The sequence below is a fragment of the Diplodia seriata genome, assembly GCF_021436955.1.
Source record: "Diplodia seriata strain FDS-637 chromosome Unknown scaffold_3, whole genome shotgun sequence".
NCBI classification, from domain to species: Eukaryota; Fungi; Ascomycota; class Dothideomycetes; order Botryosphaeriales; family Botryosphaeriaceae; genus Diplodia; species Diplodia seriata.
The window spans coordinates 607,877-630,171 of NW_027117310.1; the positions used below are offsets into that span (position 1 = coordinate 607,877).

The 22,295-nt window shown below is 56.4% G+C and overlaps 7 protein-coding genes across 7 annotated transcripts; 5 read left to right on the plus strand and 2 right to left on the minus strand.

Moving 5' to 3' along the window:
* Positions 1–165: 165 nt before the first annotated feature.
* SLS55_002925 (uncharacterized protein) lies at positions 166–809 on the plus strand (the record flags this gene model as incomplete). The annotated part of the gene is made up of 3 exons (XM_066774405.1): positions 166–219; positions 283–446; positions 506–809. 3 exons carry the CDS (start codon positions 166–168, stop codon positions 807–809), a joined length of 522 nt encoding a protein of 173 aa, XP_066634524.1.
* Positions 810–2,390: 1,581 nt separating this feature from the next.
* On the plus strand, positions 2,391–5,712 carry SLS55_002926 (uncharacterized protein; the record flags this gene model as incomplete). The annotated part of the gene is made up of 2 exons (XM_066774406.1): positions 2,391–4,414; positions 4,467–5,712. 2 exons carry the CDS (start codon positions 2,391–2,393, stop codon positions 5,710–5,712), a joined length of 3,270 nt encoding a protein of 1,089 aa, XP_066634525.1.
* A 1,543-nt stretch (positions 5,713–7,255) lies between these two features.
* SLS55_002927 (uncharacterized protein) lies at positions 7,256–7,461 on the plus strand (the record flags this gene model as incomplete). Its single annotated transcript, XM_066774407.1, has 1 exon — positions 7,256–7,461. A coding segment is annotated over one exon (206 nt), but the record flags the coding sequence as incomplete, so codon positions are not given.
* Positions 7,462–10,934: 3,473 nt separating this feature from the next.
* On the plus strand, positions 10,935–14,224 carry RSC9 (Chromatin structure-remodeling complex protein rsc9; the record flags this gene model as incomplete). Its single annotated transcript, XM_066774408.1, has 6 exons — positions 10,935–11,029; positions 11,082–11,297; positions 11,347–11,603; positions 11,738–12,046; positions 12,106–13,114; positions 13,162–14,224. The coding sequence occupies 6 exons, from the start codon at positions 10,935–10,937 to the stop codon at positions 14,222–14,224; spliced, it is 2,949 nt and encodes a 982-aa protein (XP_066634527.1).
* A 516-nt stretch (positions 14,225–14,740) lies between these two features.
* SLS55_002929 (uncharacterized protein) lies at positions 14,741–16,100 on the plus strand (the record flags this gene model as incomplete). The annotated part of the gene is made up of 2 exons (XM_066774409.1): positions 14,741–14,815; positions 14,871–16,100. The coding sequence occupies 2 exons, from the start codon at positions 14,741–14,743 to the stop codon at positions 16,098–16,100; spliced, it is 1,305 nt and encodes a 434-aa protein (XP_066634528.1).
* A 1,090-nt stretch (positions 16,101–17,190) lies between these two features.
* SLS55_002930 (uncharacterized protein) lies at positions 17,191–18,482 on the minus strand (the record flags this gene model as incomplete). Its single annotated transcript, XM_066774410.1, has 2 exons — positions 17,191–18,033; positions 18,132–18,482. 2 exons carry the CDS (start codon positions 18,480–18,482, stop codon positions 17,191–17,193), a joined length of 1,194 nt encoding a protein of 397 aa, XP_066634529.1.
* Positions 18,483–20,371: 1,889 nt separating this feature from the next.
* Positions 20,372–22,292, minus strand: SLS55_002931 (uncharacterized protein; the record flags this gene model as incomplete). Its single annotated transcript, XM_066774411.1, has 2 exons — positions 20,372–21,049; positions 21,999–22,292. The coding sequence occupies 2 exons, from the start codon at positions 22,290–22,292 to the stop codon at positions 20,372–20,374; spliced, it is 972 nt and encodes a 323-aa protein (XP_066634530.1).
* Positions 22,293–22,295: the final 3 nt, after the last annotated feature.

Sequence of the window (22,295 nt, forward strand, 5' to 3'; positions counted from 1 at the left end):
CCCAGCAAGCTCCCTGAACAAGAGCGCGCCCGCAAGCCCGCTGCGATCCTGCGCTCTGCTCCCCGCGGCCGCCGGCCCATGCAAGCCACCCTCACACCAGCTCGCTGAGGCCGCGCTCCCCTTCCACGTCCTCGCAGCCACGCCCCGTCACAGCCCTCATTCCAGATGGGCATCTGCGCTTCGTGCCTAGGCCTTGGCCGCAGGCCTCAACACGATGAGGTAAGAGCGACCCCGTCATCAACCACACCCGCCTGTGCGACTGACCGCCGCCCTTACGCACAGCGCTCCGAAGCCTCGCACCTCCTCGGTCCCGACCAATACCAGCACCAGTACGGCGCCGTTGCCCAACAAGGCCCGCACATGGGCATGAGTGCTCCTCAGCCCGACCCTGAGGAAATCAGGCGCCAGCGGGACGCCCTCGAGCGCATCTGCGCCCAGACATCCGAGTAGGTCCCGCCACCAACTGCTGTCCGCCGCCGCCGCTAACGTTCCTCTCCCTTGGTAGCAAGTTGATTGATGTCTCGCAATCCGCCCATCCCGACGAAGGCCACAAGATGCACAGCGAATACCATCGTCTCTTCATGGAGCGTTTCCCCGCCGTGTCCCACCCTGAAGACAGCCGGCCGTCGTCCTCTGGAACCGCCGTTGACAACGACGAAACTGCCTGGTTGGCCGAGGTCACAAAGGCGCAGGGCGACGAGGGCGACTGGGAGCACGTCAAGGTCATTGACAGCGGCTCCCTCACCATCCAATTCGACGAAGTCCTGGGTCTGGATCGTAGATCTGCTCCCTCGCCTGTCAGGCTGTAAACTCATCCCCCGGATCCGTCAACTCTCCCGAGATCTACGTGCACGCCCGTCCCCTTGCGGACCCTTCGCCCCGCACACTTCGATCAAGACTCTCCTTGGTTAAATCGTTGAATTCGTTCAGAGGCTTCGGATAGATTCCTGTGCTAAAGTTTCCTTTGTGGCATTGTATGGCGCTACGGCGCTTCCTAGGATGATACCTCTGGTAGTTTGGCGCTCCTTGTTCCTTTTCATTTTTGTTTTTCAGCCCTTGCGAAAAGATATACCCAGAGTCCTTGGTTTTATCGCAAACATCCTAATGCATTTCGTTGGTCAGCTCACCGATTTCATAACATCTGCCAAAAGACCGAATTATATTGCTCAGTGCTTGTGCAACGGCCGCCAGGGTTGTCTGATATCCGTAACCTGAAACATACAACATTCTTCGGACAAAGTGCCAAGATTGAGATCGACGCTCGCCTAGTGCACATGGGCATCCGGCGTAAGGGTCTCCCTGTAGTATTACTCTGGTGGTCAAACACCCAATCAAATCAAGCAAGCTCTAACCGCAATGCTCTTCCTTTGCAGCACCATTTTCCCTTTTGGATCCTAGGGTTCCAAGCTCAAGCTGTCGTGGCACGCAGCCTCGAACAGATGAGGTGCAAATTATACCCTACCGTGTTCTCCGCAAAAGGTGGTGCACTTTCTTTTTGTTGTTGCGTCATCTAAACTGCAGTTGATTCTTTCACATGCCTGGCACGAGGTCCAGAAGCATCACCGTTCCATGAGCACACCAAGCGTCCAAAACATTCTCATGAGTCCGCACCGAGCAGACTACGCTTATTTGACTTACATTGTCTGATCAATTGTTCTCCTGTCACCCAACAGGTAAGCAGCAGGAATCTGTTGGTGCGCTTGGTGGCGGTTCAGATAGCAGCAACGTCGACGCCGTTACTGTCTTTCCTTGCCGCCAATCAATTGTTTATTACAGAGTCATGAGGGTCAGCATCAGCCACAGAAACACCGGTATCCTTTTGAATGGGTAAATCCTAATTCAACCCGCCCCCAATGGTTTCTCGGTGGAGTAAAACGAGCCGTAGAATGCTGATTTGGACGTTTCGGTCCTCAAAATAGTAAGGGCTGTCTTTCTCAACTATCTTTATGTTGTCTGAGATAGAGCTATGAGGGGTCGGCAGAAGTGTTAAAAGCTTCTATACCAACGATTCACCTTGAGAAGGGAAAAGCAAATACGGAGAGCTGAGAGGAGTATGGGCTTGGACCATGGACACAGTTTTCTGCCCAGAATATGAGGAAATAAACGAAACAAAGTCAATGACGAATGTATAGTAGCTCCTGTCACCAGAACGCTGAATACTGCCGTATAAGCAGATTTGGACCCCTTGCTCGACGTCAAAAAGAGAAAGGGGCTAGGAAGCTGTGACCAGGGTGGGTGTTGCCTTAGGCAGAAAACGGACTAGCGTTTCCGAGTTAGCGTTTCCGAGATCGAGTGCGTCACAACTGAGATCGACAGCGGCGGGGAGCGCGGAGGCTTTCGAAAAAGTCAGCTCAAGCAGCCACGCACCAGTACCACAAGCTCTCTTCACAATGTCCGCGTCTGCAGGCGCGAGCATGGATTCCGATGCGCCTGCTCGCGGCTCGGACGACCCGGCGACCCCGGAAACCATCGAACAGCGAACGCCCTCACCTTCGCGCGACGGCCCAGCCGACCCGTACACCACGCAATTGCGCCTTCTTCTCCAGCCATGGATCATCCACTTCAAATCCCCCGGTTACATCAAGCACGACATGATGGCGATGCTACAAGATATCTGCAAGAAGACGTTGCGCCGCACCGTCAGAGAACCCGAGGTGCGGCGGGCAATTGGCTCCAACGCAAACTTCTGGCGCGACCTCTCCGACCTGCTCGAGAACGCCGTGCCCTCGCTCGAGCATCGCTCATTTGCGCCCGCCGACCCGCAAGCGCCAGAGTTCGAGGGCGCTTCTGGCACCTTGATCGCCGCCAACTACTCGAACCTCATGAGAGACCTCGAGCGCCTCAACGACCTCGTCTCAATTGCGCGTAATGTTCTCACAATCGGCGAGGCCGCTCAGGACCTAGCGGCCAAAGCGCAGTTCGACCAGGAAATATTCAAGCTCATCAGCGTCTGTGTGAAGGTCACCGCGCGTGGGTTTGACGGTGATGCCGGAACAACGGACGAGCACAAGTGGCAAGAGGTTGTCAACATGTATAAAAAACTCCTCATCACTTGTCTCCAGTTCCTCAACAATCTCGTTGCTCGGAACGAACGCCGAAAGCTCATGCTCTGGGTCGAACTGTTCGACAGCTCCCGCGACACCACCCTGCCACCGACTGAAGAGCTTGCTTCCCTCTCACTGGCCACCGCTCCCAAGTCAGCGGGCGCCTATGGTGGAGAGGTCACATCGTTCAACCCCGGAGCCCACCAGCCCGCATCGTCGCCGTTTCTGCTATACATTGGAAAGGTTGGCATGGAGGTTAAGCGAGAGCTGGTGGCCCGGGGAGACAAGTCCGGCGCAACGGAAATTGCGGCCGAGTGCAAGAAACGATGGCAGGAGATGCCGCAGGAAGCTCGTGACGTATGTGCCCTCCCTCATTTAGCAGAGTCTCGATTGACTGCTATGGTCTCACAGGCAATAACCTTGGTGCAGGAATGGCATACTCTGTACAATGATCTGATTGCAAAGTACCGCCACGACGTTGACTTGCTCAAATCGGTGAAGATGCCGCCTGAACCAAAGGCTATCGACCCCAATGCCACCCAGGAGGAGAACGTAGCTGCTCTTGCTGCCAGCATCAACCAGCTGCAAATGGAAGTGGAGCGCATGAAGAAAGCCATGCTTACACCAGCTTCAAAGACTCCTACTGCTCCGCAAATTCAGCCCCAAGCGTCTGCAAGCGAAATCTTGAAGAATTACCCCCACGTGGCGTCGCGGGCCGACCTACAAGACCTCAAGATGCCCCTTGGCGCTGAGCCTCAAGATCACCCGCCTGCCACCGAGGCTGATTTCCGCATGACCTACAACGCTGCTTATGGCGCCGATATCCTGCAGAACGGCAAGGACGATCTCATGAAACGCCTCGAGACGTTTCCTGAGCGGGTGCCACCTCAAAATGTTTCCGAGGTCTCTCCGTCCTCTCCAGTCATGTCACCTGCATCTCCGAACGCCACTGAGCCTGCCGAGGATATTGGAGACGAAGTCAGCGAGGAGGAAGACAGCGAAGACGAGGACTACGTGGTCCCTGGCGATGATGGGCGGGGCTTGCTGACTGATGTGCCGCTAATCCTGGGTCCTTCGGAAATCGAGGTTCTACCAATGATCATAATGTCCGGTATCGTTCCGCCAGCCGAAGGCGCTCCCGGCTACGGGACAACAGCGGAGGAGATTGCGGCTATCAAGAACATGCATACGGTCCGCTGTCATCTTCTGCTTGCCCAAGACAACGGCAGGAATTTGCTGCGCGAGCTCCTCATTTTCGTTGCCGCATGGGATTTGCGCGAAGAAGAGCTGTACTTCAAGTTCATGGTCAAGATCATGGAAGCTATTCTGACCAATGGGCTGATGCCCTTCTCCTACCATGCCTTTAGAGAGTAAGTGTTCATTCCACACCATTCTTAGGCACTAGCGGCTAACACATTACAGATCCAAAGACATCATCTCTCCCGCACAGGCAGTAATCATGAAGCTGCTCACAAACATCTTCAAGGCCCGCCAAACTCAAGCTCAGAGCGGCGTCGGGAAAGAGGGTGCAGCAGCTTATCCTCTACGTGTGGATGTGCACATGGTTAACTTTTTGTTTACCGAGTTCCGGCGACACATCATTCCTCAGACGTGCGCGCTCATCTTCCTGCAGGGAAAGATCAGGGCGGGGCATGCACACCCGGAGGACTTCCCTCTCAATCTGTGGGACATGGAACGGATGTATGAGGGCGTCTACCAGTATCTGGAGTTTTTTGCCATTCTCACGGAACACGATGTGTGGAAGAAGATGATGGCCGACTGGGAAATTACCAGCGAGCTTGTCACTCTGCTCAAGGAACTCGACGCCGCCATACCCAAAGGGACGCTCTTGGCGCGGAAGCCCCCGGCGATCCCGGATGTTCGCACACCACAAGGCCAGCAGGTTCCGCCGCCAGAATCGGCAAGCGCTGGTCCTGCGCCAGTTGCAGTTGAGCGCCCTTACGACGTCAACGCTCCTTCGATCAGCTCCACTGCAGCAGCCATACCATCGGAGCCGTACGCGCCAGCATCCAACAGCCAGTACGTGGACGAGCCTGGCGAGGAACCGTCTGATTTCGAATGGCGCAACCTTAAGAAACTTACCGTTTTGGTGCTTACGTCGCTTGTATGGAAGTCACGGAAAGTGCAGGACCAAGTCCGGACCCACAAGGGCATCGAGGCCATCCTCTCATGCTGCCAGTACGATGAACACAACCCCTACATCAAGGAACACGCCATCATGTGCCTGAGGTTCCTTCTAGAGGGGAACAAGGAAAACCAGGACCTGATTCGTGAGCTTGAGCCCAAAGGCGCGGTCCCCAACGAGGTTCTCGACCAGCACGGATACGAGACATTCTGGGACCAAAGGGGCCAGGTAGGGCTGCGACGCAAGGACGGCGGAGCAGCTGCAAGCGCAAAGGCCGCAGCGGCGGCTGTGCAGGCGGCTGCTGACGCCGCAGGGATTGGAAACAGCGGCAGCCAGGATGGAGGAGAGAAGAGGAAGCCGCCACAGATCGGGTCGGGCCGCCTTGGTGAGCCGCCAAATCTGGACCTCCTGATGCAGCAGGTGATGCGTGATCTCCCGGCGCAGGTGACGGGAGCGCGCCAGGATGCGGAGAAGGCGGCGGCGCTGGCGAAGCTCGACAAGACGCTCAAGGATGGCAAGTGAGGCTTCCATCTCAGGCATCTTTGCATGTTTGCTTTGCTGGCTCTGGCACCGATTGGCTGGTATGTGTGGAGTTACGGTTTTATCATAAAAGGTTATATGGGACTGGTGGTTCGGGCTGGCGTCATGGTGGAACTGACTGATCTGATGCATGAACGAGATAGAGAGACGAGGGTGGCGAGTGTTGTCTCAGGCGCTCCGTCCGACTGGTACCCTCGTCTGGGAGCCATATAAAGGGCAGAGGCGCGCTCTTCTCTGGCTCGATAGCAGAGTGGTGCCGTCCTCACGGTCCCAAAGGCATGGAACATAATATACAGGTACTTACTTGTAAGTAGCACAAAAAATCAATCCAGGTTTTCTGCAATCTATTTTCCCTGCCGTGCTACACGGCAGATGTTCAGGGCATACCGCTACAGAAGCATGCAGGGACGCGGCCGATGTTGCGGTACACGACGATGCTGGAGCATTCCCGAAAGGGGCAAGGGGCAGGCGGGATGACTCAGCAGCCAGCGAATCGAATCTGCCGTCGGTCGCACCCGTCCCTCCGCTCGCACGAAAACAGCTGCCATCATCATCGCCTGATTGTCGCGCGAACGAAAACGGCCAGGCCGCCGATCATCGCAACCCGCGTTCTCGTCAGACGGTCGGGGGCTGCCGAAAAATGGCGTGTGTGCGCTGTTGGCAGGGCTGAGGAGAGAAGCGCGCGATGGTGGTGTGACTGACGACGCGAGCGCCGCGCCCCGTGTCACCCCATCTGCTCGCCACCGGCCGCCGGCCTGAGCGCCGCGCCCGCCCGCCCGCCACCGCCAATCAGGGATGGAAAAAATGACGGCCTGACGCGAAGGAGCCAGGCGTTCCCGCAAGAAGGAAAAGAGGGTCCGTTCCGCACGCCGTTTTGGGAACCACGGCCTCGGACTCCCCCCAACGTGCAGAACCCGGGTTGGCTCGAGCGGCCATGCTGCGCCTTCCCTGCCTTCCCCGGACTTTGCTTTCCGCGGCTCTGGTTGGCCCCGTTGGGCTGCTGAGCCGCACGCTCGCACGCCGCCTGGACCACCCCCGGGAAGGATTTCGCTTCGTCGGCCGTCAGCTTTGGCCTGGCTGCGGGAGCGAACGGAGCGGAGGGACGCGATGGGGGCCATAGGGCCTCGTTGGGCTCAGGTGATGTTTCCCTTCGCCTTGTGGTGATCTCCGGGGTGTCGTGATGCTTGGGAGTTGGTAGGAGTCAGGATTTTTCGAGAGATGCGCTCGCAGGGCTTTCGTATATATTGAGCGCTGCTGCGCGACGGTAGGTGAAGCTCCATCACACAACAGGTGAACACAGCAGCAAACACCCCAGCTTCTTCTTCCGCTCGGAAACCAAAGCAACCAACCAACCAACCAACCAAATCAACAACCACCTCTCCACTTTTCTCCGTTTTCGGAAATCGAGACTCGAACTCCACAAACACAAACACAAACACAAACACCAAGAGACTACAGTTCCTAGTCTCCAACCAAACAAACCACAACACCTTTTTTTCGCAAACAAACAAACAAACAAACAAAAATGAGCTTCCGCGCCTCGCCCATCCGCGCCTTCCTGCGCAGCGCCCGCAACCTCGTCGCCGAGCCGCACCCGCACGGGCGGTACCCGGTCAACCGGGCGCAGATGCACGCCATCAACTACGGCTTCTACGCCAACAAGTTCATGCGCACCGCCTCGTGGTACGTGCCCGTCGGCACCGCGCTGCTGGGCTGGCCGTTCATGGCCATGTACGTGCTCAAGCGCACCGGCATCTGACTTCTCGTCCCGCTGGTCATCGCCTGCGACGGCATGGGGAGGAGCACGAAGGGCATCAGCGCCGCCTGGGAGGTTGGGGACTGGCAGGACGACGTCGCCAGGCAGAGGAGGATGAAGAGGGTGAATGATGATGCGCTTGAGGTGGTGGAGTTGATGGGGAGGATTGAGGCTTGGGCATGAGGGGGATCTTGCATGGATTTGGCGTTCTTGCTTTCTTTTGTTTTTTTGTGCTTTTGGGTGGCTTAATGTGCCTTGATGAGATATCCCGATAGGGTGTCCCCCTTTTCTGCATTTTTTCTTTGTATATATGACTTGAGAAGTAGTCAGTTTATACCAAACAGTTCAAAACATCCTCGCTTCCAGATGACTCGGTGATTGGCATTGTTTGGCGAGCATATGGAAATGTCTACAAGAAATACTTCAACACTTTGTGGCCTCGCTCCCAAAAGCCAGCCGCATTCGCACCTCACCGAGTAACTTCACAACTTTTGTTCAGCATCTCTTATTTCGTCCTGTCTCTTTCTTCAAATATTTAGGAAGGACAGCATTTGTTAGAGATGATGAACGTCTCCATGATTAGCGATCAAGTCTGAGCTCTTCCAATGGATGTGACCATTACCGTTCTTACCAGCAAAGAAAGGAAGCCCAACCACAACCAGTAGCGACTTCGGCTCTCTCCCGATTCGGTAAGCGCCAACCTTGGCTACTCAGAATCTGGCGGAAATAATCTGCTCTCTAAAGCCTGACAATCTCTCTTTTATCTGTTTCGAAGACCTCCGATCATAGCGTGATGCAGCTGACATGAGCATCCCTCACGTGCACTAATGCATCGTGCCGGCGAAATGCGATTGGACATTTGACAGGGCCGGCTTCATGCAGTCATGCGGCTGCCTCGCACGGGAACAAAGCACTCAACCTACGATCCCAAGTATTCGGTCACCATCAAGCCTACCAAAGGACTCAATCTGAAGAACACTGGCTGCCATAAGACTTGCGTTGATGTAGCTGCGTCTTTGACTCTTTGGCAGCGTGACCGGGAGGGTTGTCGATGTATCGCTTCGCCGGCAGAAGCCTGAAAGGTAGCCAATTCACGACTCAAAAAGATCATCATTGGAACTGCACCGATATTGGAGCATCTGGAGAGAGAAGCGTGTTTGTAACTTCTTTTGCAAGGTTTTGAGAATACAAAGGGTACGTATAAAGCCAAATTGAACAGCACGTCGCGGAGAAGAGTGGAAATTACTGTAATTAAGCTCTACTATTGATCCAGGCCTTTTAACAACGCTCACTGTCAGTACAGCAAAAATGGCGACTGATTATCAACCCTCCGAAAAGAAAATAATGCGATACGGAGACAGACTGAAATTTTGATCTTCATACTTCTGAATCCAGCTTGTTGGAAAGATTGGAATCATCAGCACCTGAGATCTTTGTGATGATGGACGAGCTTCGGTCAATATGCGCAGTCAGTCGTTTGTCTCTTTCAGTGTTCTTCTCAAAACACAACATATCTCTTCCGCCTGAACGCAGTGACACATCAGAAGCACTCTCAGAACCACACATGAAGAGCGACGAATTACTGCAACCCTAGGCCGATGCGGCGCCAGTTGGCGGCCATATCCTCACAGAGTGTGAGAAAAGCATCATCTTCAATGCAACCCACGAAGAATTCATTGAGCATGTCTTCTCTGACATTCTGAGGTTGCGCTGCATACAACTGAAGGCGTCTGGAGGCATCTTGTTGGGTGACATTTCTGACCAGATCAGTTAGTTCTTCATTATCCGCGCAGCCCGATGGCCTGATCCGATCAGCTGCTGCTTCGTCGTTTCCATAGAACAGCCTCTGCCGGTGTGACGGCTCGTTGCTATCAGCGAAGTCAACTAATGGTCTTTTCAGTGGCGACGACCCCGGACGTAGGCCTAGCAAGGTTCCTGAGCTAGGTGTATGAGGTGCTGGAGCCGGTGGTTTGCTAAAGTACTGGCTCGTGGAGGAATGAGAAGAAGGCGGGGGCGGCATGTCAGTGGCAGACTGTTCGTTATGTCTGGTTGTAGTGGAGCGCCCGACATATGTCGGGGCTTTAAGTGGAGGCAAATCAGCAGTAGAGGGACGGCTGCTTGAAGATGGCCGTCTGTCGTTAGCAGCTTGAGGTCTTACAAAGTAATCCCCTGATTTACTGGGGTTGCCGGAGTCTCGGGAGCCTGGCCGCGAGAAGGGGAGTTCGCGCCGGGGAGGTAGCATGTCCAGGAGACCCGAGCTGAAACTAGCAGCTGGCGCTGTTGAGGGTCGCAGATCGCCTTCATCGGATCTGTTGTGTTGACCAAAAATGATCTGGTCGCCCGTATAGTCTCGTAAGGAGTTGTGTAGTGCAAGGCGCCGCATACCAGGCGGAGATGAAGACAAGTCAGAAGCTCCCATGGTAGCAGATTGTGAAGGTGTAATGTTCATCATAGCGCTGCTTGGTCGAGTCTCTGCTGTAACCTGCGAAGACGGTCGAGCTTGAGCGTCTGAAGTTGGCGGTCCAAATGAAGCTTTACTGGTGAACATCTTGACGCCTGAGCGCACAATGAGATCGTAGGCAGCCTTGGCGTCACTCGTAGAGTTGAAAGTGAGCTGCATGCGCCGAATCTGGAAAGTCGGATTAATTCAATAGATGTGGAAGATTGTCGAGGCTCACTTTTCTCGAAGATTTCTTGTACAAAATCCCAAGAGCTGGCTGGTTAGGGCGGGTCATGGCTGAGATAGGCAGATCGTCGTTGCGAAGGGGTGTACCATCTGCCTGCATGGTTGCGAGCTGGGCCTTCGTCTGTTGCACTTTTTGGTGCACGTCCATTGAATCCTGGGAGAAGGGATCGTGTCAGTCAGGTCGCTCAGAAGGGGTCGGACTGACTCGCGAGAGTCAGCCGTACCAACACTTTTTTGCCGATGGTGATTTTCAGATGCGGCGGAGCGAACGTGAGAGTGAGCCCAGGACTCATCTCATGCTCCCACTCGAAAGGCTTCTCAGCCGTGTCAGTGAACGAGTACTTCCTCAGGTTGAAAGATATGTCCATCTCGACAGTCCCTGGCGGACTTGTGGATATCTGCAGCCCAGACGTGAGCAGGATGGCGGGGGGATTTGAACGCTGAAGGCTCCGCTGCGGTGATGATGCGGGCTGTGGTGTTGAGCGAGGCAACAGGAAGGCGGCTGCATGCGATTGGCGCTAGTGCCGGTTTGGGAATCGCTGGCGAACGCGGGCCCTGCGGTTTTTGGGCCGGGCGGACATGGGCGTCGCGAAGCAGCGAGCGAGCTCAGGCGTCTCAGTCGCATCGCCGCGCATCTCCTCCACCGAGCCTTGACGAGCGCGCGCGTCTCGCCCGGTGCCCATCTCCTCCCCACGCGCTACCCTCTCCGCCCCGCGCGCCGGCCGCTCCAATCGCACGAATCAGCTCAGCCCGCCAGTCACCATGGCGCCAGAGAGGCCGCGCGAATCCTCGATCGAGCGCACGCCTGAGTATGACGACTTCATGAACAAGCTTGAAGATTACCACGCAAAAAGAGGGTACACGCTCCGCCCCTCCCTTGCTTGCCGCCTGCCTCTAACCTTGGCCTAGCACCACGCTCGACCGCGAACCGAAAGTCGGTCAGCGGCACCTGAACCTGTTTCAACTGTACCAACGCGTCTGCGAGGAAGGTGGATACGACAAGGTCTCCGATACCAAGAACAACAAACTCGCCTGGCGCCGCATCGCCGCCGACTTCATTCCCCCCGACCAGAATCCTACAACCCAGGCTTTCATCGTCAAGAAGGCCTACTACAAGAACCTTGCGTACGTGCCGTCAGAGCGCCGCATCAACTTCGTTGCTAACGCAACCCAGAGCATACGAGATCAAGCATTTCCACGGCAAGGAGCCTCCGCCAAAGGAGATCCTCGAGCACGTCTCTGCAAAGGGCGGCGACCTTCTTAGGCGCACCAGGGAGAACTTCTCCGCGTCAAACAATCGCGAGCTCGAGAGCCTGACGAACGGCCAAGATAAAGACAGCGACGAATCGGAGGACGAACCCCAGAAAACACCGAAGGAGGACAAGATGGATCTCGATGGCCCCCCCGGTAGTACCGGACGCGTGACTCGAGGTGAGTGGTGTCAAACGCGTGCGCCTTGTTTGGTCACCCATCATTCCTACCCCTCGACCCCAAGTCACCAACTCTGACCCTCAATCTCGCTATGGGCAATCCATCTCCAGAAACGACTAACCCACTCTCTGCAGCTCTTCGACAGGCCCCGCCCCAGCGCGTTCTCTTCCAGCCAGAGGTCTCGTCAAGACAAACGCGCTCTTCAGGCCAGCACAACTCCCCTACCCCAGGATCATACCCGCAGCCCAATGGCTCTTTCAGCGGAGGCGGTAACAGCATGAGCATCATCGCGAACTATGAGCCGAAGCCGGTGGTCCCTTCGAACGTCAAGCCTGTTATGACGCCCAGCAACAACCCAGAGCACTTCCGCAGCCTCCGCAGCAGGATGACGAGCAGGTACGCGAGGCCGCCTCCGCAGAACAAGGGGATGATGCTACCAGGAAGTAAGTAGTCGTGCGCATTTTACTTTGGGTTCAGCGCTAATTGCGCACTCGCTCTGCAGCTGGCTTTACCGGACCAAACATATACATCAGGGCCCTACTTTCCCTCCAATCGGGCAGCGTTGAAGAACAAGCTTACGCTCTGCATCATCTCGTGAAGATTTCACACGAGCGAGGAGACAAATATCGGTTCGACGGCTTCCCCGGCCTCGCTGAAGCTCTAATTGGCCGGCTTCTCGACGTCAGCACGCTCTTTTACGGTTTCCATTGGGAGATTTGCTACACCGAGGACGAGTCTCTGGAAAGAAATGATACGCTCAATGCGATCAGCGGAACGGCGAAGTTGCTCCAGAAAATCCGATCGCACCCGCTGCTGGACTTTACAGACGATGTGCAGACCAGAGAATTCAGCGAGTCGCTTGGCCGCGTCAATGAGGCCGGGCTGGTCATTCGTAACCTTGTGATGCTTGAGGCGAACGCTCACTACGTTGCTCAGTTGCCATTGATTCAGGATTTCATCACCATTGCTCTCAACCTTCCTCCCCGGTCTTCTGTCATTGAGCTGAAGCACTACGCGCTCGAAATCGCCGAGCAGTTGTCCAGATATTGGATCCTTAACTCGGAACATCACCTGTATCAGACGCTGCTTGCCCAGCTGGATTCTAGCGATCGTGGAACCATTATTACTGCGCTACGGGCCTTGTCTCGGATAGCAATGAACGCGAATCCGAGATACGAACTGATCAACGTACCAACCCAGGTCATTCAGCACGTGTGCGAGTGGCTGCTAGTGGAAGATGAGCAGCTACGTGAAGCATGCCTGGACTTCCTTTACCTTTACACCGCCACCACCGAAAATGTGGAGACGTTGGCGCAGCACACTGACGTCGAAGGGCTTGTGAAGCAACTGGTCAGGCTACTGCTCTACAATGCACAGACAATCAGGCTACCAGTCCCGACGAAGGCACCAGGCAAGCCAACCAACACTGCGGCTGAGACGGCACCGAAGCTTGCCACTTCGATCATCGATCAGCTACTATCTCTCGACGAACCTGATCGTAGCTCGCAATGGTTTGTTTCTAACCTCACTGTACCTATATTATCTAACTTTTCTGCAGGCTCAAGACGTGCTTCGAGGAGGATTCCTCGGGAGAAATCACGCAGATCGCCCTCTGGACAGCCTACAACGCGGCTTTCCAGGCACCTATCCAAAAGCTCACAACTCAGCAACAGTCCTCGTCATTGCCTTCGACTCCTGGAAGCACGGCACCACCTGCGACTCCGGCAAAGGCGCCGAAGCCCATGATGGCCGCTAAAGATTTCATCACCAATGTTTCTAACACGTTCCCGTCAGCAGCAGCGCAAGTCATTACTGCCGGAGGCGTGCAAAAATACACCATCAAGGGTATCCGGCCCCGGACTATCCCAGTGGACCTGAGGAACCGACCGTACATCAAGTGCCGATGGGTGTCGCCACCTTCATTTCCCTCAGGTTCGCAAGCTGGCGGAGAGGAGTGTGGTGAGTTTGTAAAAGAGCCGAAGCAAATATGGGAGCATGTCTTGCAGACGCATCTTGGGCTCAGCAAAGATTCGAATGGGAAATGGCAGGTTGAGGAGCCGGCTACCAACGGGATTAGCGAAGGTAGCGACGCAAACGAGAAGCCGAAGAAGCTGGACTGCCGGTGGGCAGGCTGCTTGCACTTTGGCAGGGCAGGCGAGGAGCCCACAGTCTTTGAGGTTGGAAAGCATGTGCAGACGCATCTGCCGGACAGCTCGGAGAAATCGCAAATACGGAACCAACACAACCAGACTGGTAGTTCTGCGCCGGAAGCTCAACAGTATCACGGAGCGTTTGGGTCTCTGCGTGGAAACGTCAGAGGAGATCAGAGCAGCGAGATCAGGTGGCTCAATACAGCTATGGACGAGCGCAGTGTTGCGCAGAGCCTGTCTGGGGCATCCGCAATGGTATTACGGAATCTTGCCAGGCGGCTGAACACGGTGGCGGCGCAAGCGAGCAAGGGGCCGAGCGAGGACACGGACATGGAGGCTGGAGAGGGGGGCTGGGTGAGAAAGGTGTTCGCGCCGGTAAAGGACGATTTGTTCTTCGTCATGGCGCACAACCAATCGCTGAAGGAGGGGATCTTTGATCTCCTGCGGGACATTAGCAGTGCCGGGGCTTGATTCCAGCACTGGCTGTACAATAGATGCACTGGCGTTCTGGATGGCTGGATCATGGGCAAGACGGCGGAACGCAGGCACGGGCGTTTCGATTGGAGCAGCACGCGAGCGGCAGGATTCTGAGTTTACGCACCGGCTCGAGCCAAGCGGCCGGGCGGTGCCTAGCATTAGCAGGCTGGACGCATAGATGGATTTTAGCAGCTAAACATAGGTTCTAAGCAAATGAGCCAAGACTCGGAAGATGGCGGGCGAGGGCGGAGCGTGATAGGGCTGTGCTCGGATCAGCCGGATCCCAGACTTCCGCGCCATTTCAGCGGCCCGTGATTGGTGTGTCGCTTTGACGCGTCGTGAGGCTTAACTTGAGGGGCATCTTAGCTGCGTCGAATAGCGCCTAATTTTAGCTTTGCTGTCTGGAGCCAGGCACCTGCCACTACACGGCGTCCTTGCTGCAACACCTTGATAAACAGAGGCGCGCCCGTCTGCTCCACGGCCGGCCCGACAAGCCTCAACAAACCGACGATGCCTCCCCGGCCGCGCAAGGGTCACCGCAAGTCCAGGACCGGCTGCACCAACTGCAAGCGGCGCAAGGTCAAGGTGAGTGCAAAGCCGCCTCGATCGCACCCCTGCCTGCCCGCTCACGTCCCCGCAGTGCGATGAGGTCAAGCCCGAGTGCGGGAACTGTGTCAAGCACCGCATAAGATGCGATTACCTGGACTCGACGCCGGCGACGACGCCACAGTCGCCCGCAACAAACACCCAAGCATGCGGCTCGACATCGCCGCAGGACACCAGCATGGGCGACGGCGACGGCGACATGCCGCCCATTGACCCGCGCTTCATGATGGGCAGCCCGACGCCGCTGTACCACGACCAGGACCCCGGCTTGGCGCTCAATGTCGTCGACCTGGAGCTGATGTACAACTTCATCACCTCGACGTCGCACACCATGTCGTCCATCCCCGAGATCCGCAACCTGTGGCGGCTCGAGGTGCCGCGCATCGCCTTCCGCCACGACTTCGTGCTGCGCGCGCTGCTGGCCGTGTCGGCGCTGCACATGGCCCAGTTCAAGCAGGAGCCCGAGGCGCGCGACTTCTACGTCGAGCGCGCCTTGGCACAACACCGCCTCAGCCTGCGCGAGCCCATGGAGATGCTGCAGAACCTGACGCCCGAGAACGGGTCGGCCGTGTTCGTCTTCGCGGTGCTGACGGCGGTGCTGTCTCTGGCGACGCCGCGGCGGCCCAACGACTTCCTGATTGTGGGCGGCGACGGCAGCGGCGGCATCACGAACTGGCTGTTCCTGCTGCGGGGAGTCAGCTCCGTGGCCGACACGTCGCGCGAGTGGATCCTCTCCGACAACATCGCCGGCATGGTGCACCGCGCCAACGTGCCGGTGCTGGACTCGGAGCTGGCCGAGGAGGACGGCCCGCCGCCCGAGGACCAGGAGCAGGAGCATCTCAAGACGCTGCGCCGCTTCCTGCAGCGCGATTTCAACGCCGACCCGGATGCCACCGACGCCGACGGCAACGCCGACATTCCCGACGAGCTGCGCGTCTACCTCGAGGCGACGGACAAGCTGTCGCGCGCATACGCCTACTTCTCGCGCCGCTCCGGCTCGCGCGCCACGGACAGCGAGGTCCGGTCCATCTTCATCTGGATCTACCGTGTCTCGGACGAATACCTCGCGCTGCTGACTCAGTTCCGGCCGCACGCCTTGCTCATCTTCGGCTACTACAGCGCGCTGCTGCACCGCCTTGACTCGCTGTGGTGGGTTAAAGGGTGGGGCACCCACCTCATCTCGCTCATCTACGGCCAGCTGGATCCCTATTACCGCGCCTTGCTCAGATGGCCCATCGAGGAGATCGGTTGGGTGCCGTCGTAGTGGCTGAGCGTCAGCTTCGTCTCTTCAAGGACGAGAACGGAGGACGCCGGGTGTTTCGGTTGAATGATGTTGCGAGCGGGTGGTGCGGATCTTCGGCTGTTCTTCATGCTCGCTGCACGTATCCAGCACCCGTGTTGCTTCGTCAGGATTTCTGGATGAGCGTCAGCAATACGGTTCCAAGCCAGCGTGGCCAAGAGCAATCTACCCCAGAGCCAAGGACAACAAACTATGCTGGAAGACATCTGTCTCCAGCCATCTCCGAACGCCGCACCGGGACTCAGTCTTTGCATGTGGGGTTCGTCAAAGATGCAGCGGTAACGGTGGCTGGGGAGGGTTGAATGAATGTTACCAACGTACCCGAATGTACGATCAGATCTACGAAAAAGCATCGGAGGATGAGCTACTACTTCTTGGGCCTTGAGGCCGCTCAGCAAGTGCTGTTATGGCCCCAAACAGAAAGAGAACTGAGGTAAGAGATAGGAACATTGGTGGTTTGATGAATCCGAGCAAGCCGCAGCGGCGCGGCGGTTCCAGGATGGAACAGCTCAGCAGTACAGTTTCGATCTTCAACACGCATTTGCTCTTTGTACAGGAGCTGAGCCTTTCTAAACTTCGGCATAAATACTTTACGGATCAGACAGGATGCGCGCTTTGAAGCGCAGTCTGTAGAAGCCGCACAGTCGGTAACAACTGTGGGCTGGGCCCTTTGTTGGCTCTTAAACTTCAATAACCCACAACTCACCAATGGAATCCAAGCGAAACCATTACCAAACGAATCTGATATTGTCCGCTCATGAGAACGCAATCTATCGAATACTATAAACCTCTCTCTTCTCTGTGTCCAATGCACCAATGGCATCTCTAAACTGCAACTATTCCTTACTCGGTACACCAGTCTATGCTCTTGAACAACAAAATCGAAGGAAAAAAGAATGAGACAAAAGACCAAAGCAAACCGTGCAGTCTTTCACCGACCCCAACCAACCTATGTAGTGGAAGCTCAAACTGTCGCCACCTCATCCCTATTTCCATTTCTCTTTTCAAGCTGCTTCAGATACCAAGTCCTCGCCATATTAAGAGCCCCCTTCTTTCAACTCCCACTGAGCTTCAGCTCGGCAATCTCCTCCTTCTCCTCCACCTGGACATCATCCAGGACCCAAGACAGGAACCTCCCCAGGCCCTTGATGTTCCTCTCGACATGCATTTCCCGCAGGTAGTCCCAGCCCTGCTCGAGCCTACCTCGACAGCAGGCCCGTCGCAAGAAGGCCTCCACGACTCTCTCCTCATGCTCATCTCTAGCCGGAGCCTGCTCCCTCCTCCTCGGCCCGCCCTCAAAGTTCTCCGCCTTCGTCTTCAGCCAGAAGCCGGGCGCGTTCGGCACGTCGAGCTCCCGGTCCCCCCGCGTCGGAGGACCCGCGGGCGTCCACACGATGCCCTCGCCCGGGCCCGAGGCGCCCAGCGAGGCGCCGAACGGGCAGCGCGCGTGCACCGCGGAGGTCAGGCGCCGGGCTGCGGCGAGGAAGGAGGCGACGTCGGCGTCGTCAAGGTCGTAGCCGTGGGTCGTCGTCGTCGTACTCACCTCGAGTTCGAGGTGGAAGAAGCCGCCGCGGCTGATGTTGTAGAGGCGCGCGGGCTCGTCGAAGATGTCGGCGTAGCGCTCGATGGGCTCCCACACGGCGGCGGCCTTGACGCGGCGGTGATGTTCTTCGTCTCCTTCTTCTTCCGGCGGGGCTGCTCCGGCGCCGTTGACGACGACGACGCGGATGCCGCAGAGGACGAAGAGGCGCGGGGAGAGGTTGCGGATGGCCGTGTGCGGCCGCGCTTGGATCCCGTTCCCGATCCACTCGCCGGCGAGGATGACGGTGATGTTTCGGTCGTCGTCGTCGTCGTCGTTCTTTTTCTCCTCCTCCTCCTCCTCCTCCTCCTCCTCGTCCTCCTTCTCGCAGGCGCGACGAGCAGGCCTTTTCCTCCCCCCCCCCCCCCCCCCCCCCGCTCCCGCTCCCGCTCCAACTCACGCCACCGCCCGCGCACCCGCCCCGCCAGCTTCACGATGGCGGGCCGCCGCTCGGCGCAGAACGCGGCGAAGTCGAAGTTGTCCCTGGCCGGCGTGAGGGCCGCGTTGTTGCGCGACTGCGCGACGACGGCGCCGCCGCCCGCGAGGTCGACCCGGATGTCGGCGTGCGTGCCGTGCAGCTTGACCGTGCCCGTCATGCGGATCAGCGGTTTGGCGCCGCTTCTGCGGCCGGTGGCATCGATGCTGCAGATGTGGTGGTCCCTTAGGCTGCGGATGAGGGGGCGGATGTCGTTGGAGATTTTGGGGTAGAGGGTTGCTTTGCTGGGGGCGGCGGTGACGGTGGTGGTGGTGGTGTTGGTGGTGTCCATGGTTGCAGAGGTTGTTGTTGCTGGTCCGGCCATCGGTTGGTTGTGGTGGGTTGGGTTGTGGATGGATGGCGGAAGTGGATGCGTCGTTCCTTCTTGTGGGAAGTTTGGCTTGGTGGCGGGAGACGTTGTCGATGCAGCAAGGACCTGGACTGGTACTTGGGCATAAGAGAAGATTATATAGATGCTGGTTGTTGTATGTACTTCTGACCGCCGCACGGTGGCTGAGTCAGGCGGTGTTAGTCACCGCTGGGCAGAACTACACTCCCCGTGACAGATTTGTCCCTTCGGTGAGTGTCGAATCCACCGAGAAGGTGTACCGTTCAACTGTTCGGGCTCTAGTCAGCAGAGCTTGGTCATCCCTGAACTGGCTGTCTGAATTTGTGGAAGTGTACCAAGGGTCACACCCTTCCGGACTTCCACACTGTTTGACTGTGAAATTTCAACCGTGCAGACAACGAGCACCGCAATAGTGGTGCGCTTAGCGTCAGTGATGGTCATAAGGCCGCAGAGTGTTCTTTCTTGGTTTCTTCAACCATTCCGGAAGATCTTGGATCTATCAATACCAGAACGTTCTTATCTTGTGTACATTGTATTAACTACACTATCGACGCAACTGAACTCAGAATAGTATCACGATCGGTCTTTGCTTTCGCAGTCAGCCCACAACTCAGACTTGTCGGAAGACGTGTGGGCGCATGACAGAGCTCACCAGTAGATATGAGTGACGCCGGTCTTTCGTACTGAGACATAGCAAAAATCCAGAACAGGTAGCCTTCAACAAGTTCCTTAGGCTGAGACTACTCATTTTCAGAAATTCAAAGTCCCTTGTCCCCAAGCTTGGGGCCACATATCATTCCCACACGTACTGGTATGAGTAAGGCATTGATATCACCTATTAGTCATCCTTTCAACGTGATTGAATTATCTCCCGAACATATAAATGCCATCGCATCTTTGATGTAAGCATAAGCTTCACTGCGTTGAGGATGCATTCTGCTTCTGGAATTATGCAGAAGCAGATAACTTTTTTTCTGGAGCCGCGCAGCTGTAGATATGCTTTTCGAAATGAACCAGAAAAGCGAAGGCAAATTCTAAGTCCTATGCTTAACGGTGCTTATGCACTATCCGACTTAACGTTTTCTTTCGAACGATATATCTTTCACGCAGTAAAAAATTCTAAAAGTAATATCCGAGCCGTATAGCATCTGCAAATACTTAACTCCGGCCGCGCATAGCAAAGATGTATGATTATTAAGTTAGTGTAGGCAGTTGAATCCAAGATCCGGACGTAAATGTATACATTTAAAACGTACATTTACGTCCGGATCTTGGATTCAACTGCCTACCCGGTGAGAGATTCCACCAGAAACCCTGCCGCGCGAATCACGTTGAAAGGAAGCACTGGCAGCGTATCACCCGAAACAAAGCACGGCCGAGTCGGCTGCTGGACTAGGGTGTAGCTCTGCTAAACAATCGTGTTCGTTGAATCCAACTTCCTGGAAAGGTGGAAGGTTGTATAAGTAGGTCTTCCGCGACTCGTTCCGCTCGTGACAGCCTCCAGCTAAGGACCGACAATTGAGTATCGTAATTGCCAACAGAGCCTAAGATCATGTGATTAACGCTATAAAGATGCTCCATAACAAAGAAAACTACAGTTTCGCTTCCCCGGTGCTTGACGAAACGGGGTATGGTTTCCTTGCATACAGCAGTGGGCAATCTCTTGAACACTTCCATCCAGCACACATCCGCAACCATCCCCAAAAGCATTTTAAGCAGAAGCCGCCACCTGCCCCGGCCACGTCCCGATTGTAAATTGCGAGTTAGCCCTGCGCGAAAGAAAACAAGTCAGCATGTCCAACAGGAGAAAGAAGAAAAAAGGGGGAAAACACTCACATATTCGTCAACTCCCACGTCTCAGCCATCAACCGGCCATACTGCCCCCTATCCTCCTCATCCCCGGCGGCGCCCGCCACGAACATCAGCGCCATGAAATGGTCATCGGTGCCCTGCGCATCGCGATACTGCGGATGCTTCATCAGGCGGGTCAGCGCGCGCCGCAGCTGGGGCCCGCTGTTGTTCCGGAAGACGTCCTCGACGCTCTGGCGGAAGTCGAGGGCCCAGCTCTCGGGCGGGGTGGGCTGGGCGAAGTTGTCGGAATACTTGACCATGGGCGCCCACTCGTTGCGGTACAGGTTGTGCACGGCGCCGCCGCTGCCGACCAGCAGGTAACCTTCCTTCCGCAGCGGGCGCAGCGCCGCGCCGATCTTGACGTGGTAGTGCGGGTCGAAGCGCGCGTTCATCGAGATGAGCGTCGTCGGCGGGCAGCCGCCCGGGAACATGCGGATCAGGATCAGGTACGTGTCGTGGATCCAGTCGAAGGCCGGGTTGCCTTGGGCTTGGAAGCCCGCGGCGCGCAGCAGCTCGATGCATCGGTTGCCCGTCGCGAGGTCCGGGTTCAGCGCGTAGTGCTGGTATTTGTCCGGGTGCACGTAGGCCACGGGCGATTTGGTGGGCGCCGGGTTCATGGCCACTTCGACCCGGTCGCCGTCGGCGTCCCAGTGCGCGCCCTGGGGGGAGGTGAGTGAGCTTTGTCTGTCTGATTTCTCTCTTTTTTTTTTCTTCTCACCATCATGATGATGCCTTTAATGCCGTGTGCGAGGGCATCGTCGCCGCACTTCTTCCAGTACGTCGCCGCGTCCGACTCCTCGCCCAGCATCATGGTCGAGCCATGGGAGAAGAAGTGCACGGGCGTGATATCGGCAGACATGGTGTATTTCGTCCACAGTCAGCAAGAAAATTAGAAAAGGGTATCACAACTTTGAAGTCTGAGTCGGGAACTTTTCTTATTACAAGGAGTCGTGGCGAGCCGAGCTGTCAGGGCAGAGGAGCTGACGTTTGGGCCGGTAAGCAGCAGCCGCCGCGGGGCAGCCACAAAGCATTGGTGCGATGGTGGTGGTGGCATTGCGTGGGGCCGAAACTCTTGTCCCGCCACTGCCCTTGGCCGTGCCGAGAGCGTCGTTCCCGTAGCGTGCTCCCTTGCTTCCCGCCCCGAGCATGGCTGATTCGTCCGAGCGCGAGTTTGGAGTTATTGACTCGCTTTCAGGATAAAGCCATGTTTACACTGTGCTCGTATCTCAAACGAAAGGACCGCTGAGTTCTCACTGGATCGGGAATGAACATGTCTGTCCTTTAGAAGGGCCCCAACTAAAACTCCGACACCTAGAGTCGGTCCCCAACGGAAATACCCAGTCAAATTGAAATCTAAAGCAAACAATCGCGTTGCATTACGCCTCAAACCCCCCGGTCCTCTTTCTCCCGGCAACGGAACTACTTCTGACAAGCCTTTCTCTCCATCCTCATCCTCAAAACTCACCCCCGATACGATACTGAATATTCCACAACCTCCCGCCCGTCTTTCTCCAAAGTTGCGCTGCGCTCTGTCCGGTTGTAGAATATTAGCACCTTTCCTTCCCTTCTTCCAAAAAGAAATGGTAAAAAGGAACTATGTCCACTCACCCCATTCGCCCACACGCCCACGAACATGACCGTCACAAAGACGCGCTCTGCCGGGTTCAGATAGACCCTCCTCGTGCTCAGGTCCAGGTCGGGCTGGACGGGCCGGTAGTGTGGGATGCGGCGGCGGTCGGTGGGCCAGTTTTCTGGGTTTTGGTCCGCTGCCGCCGGATTCGGGTTGGGGTTGGGTGGAGGCGCGACGTTCGAGGCGGTGGATCGAGAGTGGTGGAGTTCGTAGTCGGCGAGCACGTTGACCGTGTTGTAGTAGGTTTGGTTCGACGTCGTGGTGACAGACATGGT